The sequence below is a fragment of the Rattus norvegicus genome, chromosome 1 (assembly GCF_021556685.1).
Source record: "Rattus norvegicus strain SHRSP/BbbUtx chromosome 1, alternate assembly SHRSP_T2T, whole genome shotgun sequence".
Lineage (NCBI taxonomy): Eukaryota > Metazoa > Chordata > Mammalia > Rodentia > Muridae > Rattus > Rattus norvegicus.
The window spans coordinates 169,994,498-169,999,386 of NC_141534.1; the positions used below are offsets into that span (position 1 = coordinate 169,994,498).

The window sequence follows — 4,889 nt, forward strand, 5'->3', positions numbered from 1 at the left end:
TAAAAATTGTCATCATAATATGGCAATAAAATACATCAAAATATAAGTTTAAAAGGAACCAACCACTAAACTTCTTTGACCAGAGAGGATCAAAGGAGGAAACATATGCTAATTTGGACTTTCTCAAATTATAAACATTGGTATGCATCAAAAATTATTGTCAGGCACTGTGCTAGAGATTTTCATGAATTATCTTGTTTAATCTTTGCAATATTCTCATAGGACAGGAAGGGATTATATATATTTACATATTCTTTCAATTGTGAAAACTAAAGAGACAGAGAGGTAGGTAAATCCCTCAAGGTCACACAGACTGTCAATTGCACACCTACTATTTTTCATTGCTCTTAATAAGTGTGAGATCATGATATTTTCTACAACATGGCTGATACAATAAACAAAGATGGCATTTGTGGCCCAATTTCACCTTCAAGTTAACCTAATTCTACTGAAAGCATCTCATTTACTTTACAAACTCAAACTTCTTGATAATACGTTGGCGTATTTGCTTGGTCTTGATGCTGTAGACAATGGGGTTCATGAGGGGTGGCACCAACAGATACACATAAGACATCAGAATATGTACAATGCGGGGAAGGTGTTCACCAAAGCGATGTACAAGGGATAAGCCAATCATGGGGATGTAGAATAGCAGTACTGCACAGATATGAGAGATACAGGTATTGAGAGCACGGAGGCGCTCCTGACGGGAGGCTTTGCCTAGTACAGCATGGAGGATGAGAGTATATGAGAGGAATATGAGTAGGGAGTCTACACCCACAGTACAGGCCACAACAAAGAGCCCATAGATATGATTGACGATGATGCTGGAGCAAGCTAGTTTCATGATCTCCAGATGCAGACAGTAGGCATGAGCTAACACATGGGAGCGGCAATAATGGAAGCGTTTAAGGAGGAATGGTAATGGGAGAATGAGGAGTGCGCTTCTGAGCACTGAGCTCAGCCCCATCTTCACAATCCTTCTGGATGTCAGGATGGTGGAATAACGCAGTGGGTTGCAAATTGCTACATAGCGGTCGAAGGACATCGACAGTAGGACTGATGACTCCACTAAAGACAAGGTGTGGATGAAGAATAGTTGAGTAAAGCAGGCAGGAATACCAATCTCTCTGGCATCAAACCAGAAGATTCCCAGCACAGTGGGCAGTGTAGAGAGGCAGAGTCCCAAGTCTGTTAGGGCCAGCATAGCCAAGAAATAGTACATGGGTTCATGGAGAGTGGCGTCAGTTCGGATGACATGGAGAATGGTAAGGTTCCCTAAAATCACTATTAAGTAGATGGAGCAGAAGGGAATGGAGATCCAGCCATGGTACTTTTCCAGATCTTGAAAGCCTGTCAGGAAGAAAGTGGCCTTTTGGAGGCTGCTGTTGTAAAGGAGGACCATGGCTTTATAATCTTACATTCACCAACCTACGGCAGAAAATGTGTTGCATGTAAGTGAATGATAGAACTGGGACCTCTGTCATCTAAATGTTCAGGACTAGGGAACCAGGAAGAGTTTGCAGATGGAGGACTTAGTCCATTACTCTCTCTAGAATGGCGTGGTAGATGGATGATCATAACGGATTGCTAGACCTCTCAATTCTATACAATTTAGCCTTATGGCACCATGTCCTCTAGAGCTGGTCTCTCTAAGATTCAATAAGGTAATCTTATATATCACTTTGTGGTCTGTTTCTCTTTTAGAATATTTCCTATTTAATAACTGAAGCTTTCACAATCATCTCAGATGCATGAAGAACTCAAACTACAAGACACTATGATGAAACATCTACGAGGGTTAGCTGTACACAATGTAGCTTCAAGTATTTTAACTTGCCTGAGTGTTTTGTTTTATTACAACTTTTCTAGACTACAGAGGAAATATATAATAGTGTTTAATAGATGTTTGCTGGCATCCCTGAACTTGAAGGTTATAAGCAGAGTGAGATAATTCCTGAACCTATGTAACCTCTTTTGGGGAGTATTGCATTAGTTTCCTGGGGGAGATAATGAACAATCCCCGATAGGGCACCAAGGACCAAAGACATGATTTCAACCAAGTTTAGCTTGGTGAACCAATCAGTTTACTGGGTTGGTGAACGGTTATTTTCAGAAGTATAAGTGGCTCTCAAATAGATATACATTGAAAATTCCCACTACAGAATGAGTAATGGCTCCCTAAACTCCATAGCTCTTCAACTGATACTCAATTTACTCTAGCATCTCCTATGACTACATGCAATTGGACAGAATTACATGTATCTTAGGTCAGGGCTGTTCAGCCTTAATTTCAAAAGATGTCCCAATGATCTTTTCTCCATTCTTTACATAAGGAAAATTTAATAGGCCTAACCTTTTAAAGGTACCTTGCAGGTCACTAGAGTGTGCTGTGATACCAAGATGGCCATTCTTTTCATGCCCAGTGACACTGTTACATAACAGTGGGCAAGGAGGCATACAGTACTATCTAAAGCTGAAGTTTAGGATTAAGTGAGTCCTTAGAGCTGTGGTTCCCAACTTGTGGGTCATGACCCAATTGGTAAATATCTCTCTCCAAAGAACTTACATGTTGATTCATAACAGTTGCAAAATTACAGTTAGAAGTACTAATGAAAACACTTTTATGCTTAGGGGTCACCACAGCATGTAGGACTGTATTAGAGGGTCAAAGCATTAGGAAGGTTGAGAACCACAGCTTTAGAAACTGAGGCCCCAGAAAATTGTTATAGGGGAGAGAGAGAGAGAGAGAGAGAGAGAGAGAGAGAGAGAGAGAGAGAGAGAGAGAGAGAGAGAGAGAGAGAGTTATTTCTGAGAGGTGCCGGGAGAGATTAAATCCAGAATCAGAATGGATAAACCAGCCTATTGCAGACATGGTGGAGAAGGGATGAGGATCAGTTTGGATGCCCAGAAAACAAAGGAAAGACTTCTGAAATGACCAAAGGGAGCCTCTAATCTATTGCTTAGGATGAAAAAACCTCAGCTTAGAGTGATCTATGCCTCCTTGGCTTAGATTGATATGATATCTTGGCATAATTGCCTATAATATCTGAACAGGGCTGTTTTTCTCTCTTTCTTCAGAACTGATTACACTGCAAAATATTCAGTTGTTCCCCATGCAGACAAGTGAAGATTATTATTACACATGTTATTATCTATCACAGGAATAGAAAGTTTCATGTAGTGTTTGCCATATGTTATTTTACTAGATGCATGCCATTCAACTGTGACACTAATTCTGTCACAGAGATCCTATTCTTAGGATCCAAATGCATATGGAGGAACAGTGAAAAAGAAATTAAAAAGATCTGGGTTAAGTTTATCAAGTAGGAAAGAGTTGAGCATGAAATCCAAACCATGGTTATATACAGAGTCAATGTTGTCTTTTAATATTGATATTGGTGTTGCACAGAAAAGTACTTGTTTAAAGAATCAGGCAATTCAAAATTAAATTGAATGACCAGTAGATTCTTTACCTTGGATAAATTTGTAGATGGAAGTTATATCATACAAACAGCAATAAATGAATCAAGACAGAAAAATAGTAGTGAGGAAACATGTTTGCGAGGTGTGTGTGTGTGTGTGTGTGTGTGTGTGTGTGTGTGTGTGTGTGTGTGCTTGGTTTGAGTAAGAGTATTTGTGTTACAGGATACCTGTCATCTCTATGAAAAAAAATTGCTAAGAGATTGTAGAAAGCAGAGTGTGGGGCTTAGATCACAGCTCTAGAAATGTTGAAATGAAGGTAAGCATAAAGTTAGATTAATAATAGACAGAGAGAGTCACAAGGAAAACAATACAGTAGAAATAAGATCAAGTTACCACTGTTAATTGTATGAAAGATAAAGAAGGATCATTTAAAAATATGATAGTGTGAGGTCCTACTGATTCACAGAAGGTTTTCATAAGCTGGAGATAATCACATAACTTATTTTTGTCAGACAGAGGAGAATAAATGAGAAGTGAATATTCTATATGATTTTTCCTTAAAAGAAAGTCTGTAGGTCAGTGTGGATATCAGAAACACTTAAAGAAAAAGAGTATACGGAGTTAAGGATAACCATATTCTCATGATGTAAGGGGACATAGGAAATAATTAAAAGCATACAATTCTCTCTCTAGCTTTACATATGCTGTAAATTAATAAAACAATAATGAAAAAATTAATTTGATAATACCCTCATTATTTCATGACTCTTAAAGAGAAACAAGGAAATGCTGTAGAGAAAGAAAGCTAGTGTAAATGGGAGGAATGCAAGAGAGAAGTGGAAGATTGCAGAGAGAGGAGGCAAGGAACAGAGGCACGGATATTCTATATGATTTTTCCTTAAAAGAGAGTCTGTAGGTCAGTGTGGATATCAGAAACATTTAAAGAAAAAGAGTATAGAAGAAGAAAAAGAGGAAGAGAGGTTTGGAGAGCATAGTGCCAGTGGCTGGGAAGTGGTACAAGGTCAGCCTGAGAACGAGAATGCTGGGCAAGAGAGAAATGGCAAAAGGGAAATCTGCCGTCAACTCGAGGGAGATGCACTAAAAGAAAAGTGTTCGTGTGGCTTTCAGCTGACAGATTCCCAGTGAAGCCTGTTTTCATCCATCCTACTTAGATTCGCTTAAGAGTTTGAGAAAAGAGAGACATTACCCAGCCATCTTTATCCTCCCGCTATCTTCGGAAGGGTCATCCTGCATGATGAATGGTAAGTTTTACCCATGGCTTTCTATTGTAGCTGTAATCTCGGTTGCCAATTGCCTTCCTTGCATCTTTTAGCTTTGTTATGAGTTACAGGGATAGAGCAGGGGACAGAAAAAGGAGAGCAGTTTTGGCTCACACCAGAGGAGAGATTGCTTCATCCCTGGAGCTCACCTAGGTACAGGTAAGGGACCTCGTTACAGACTTG

The 4,889-nt window shown here is 39.4% G+C and overlaps 1 protein-coding gene across 1 annotated transcript; it reads right to left on the bottom strand.

The window, feature by feature from the left end:
* Window positions 1–463: 463 nt before the first annotated feature.
* On the bottom strand, window positions 464–1,405 carry Or51g1 (olfactory receptor family 51 subfamily G member 1). The gene is given in 1 exon segment (NM_001001269.1): window positions 464–1,405. A coding segment is annotated over 1 exon segment (942 nt).
* Between the last annotated feature and the right edge of the window lie 3,484 nt (window positions 1,406–4,889).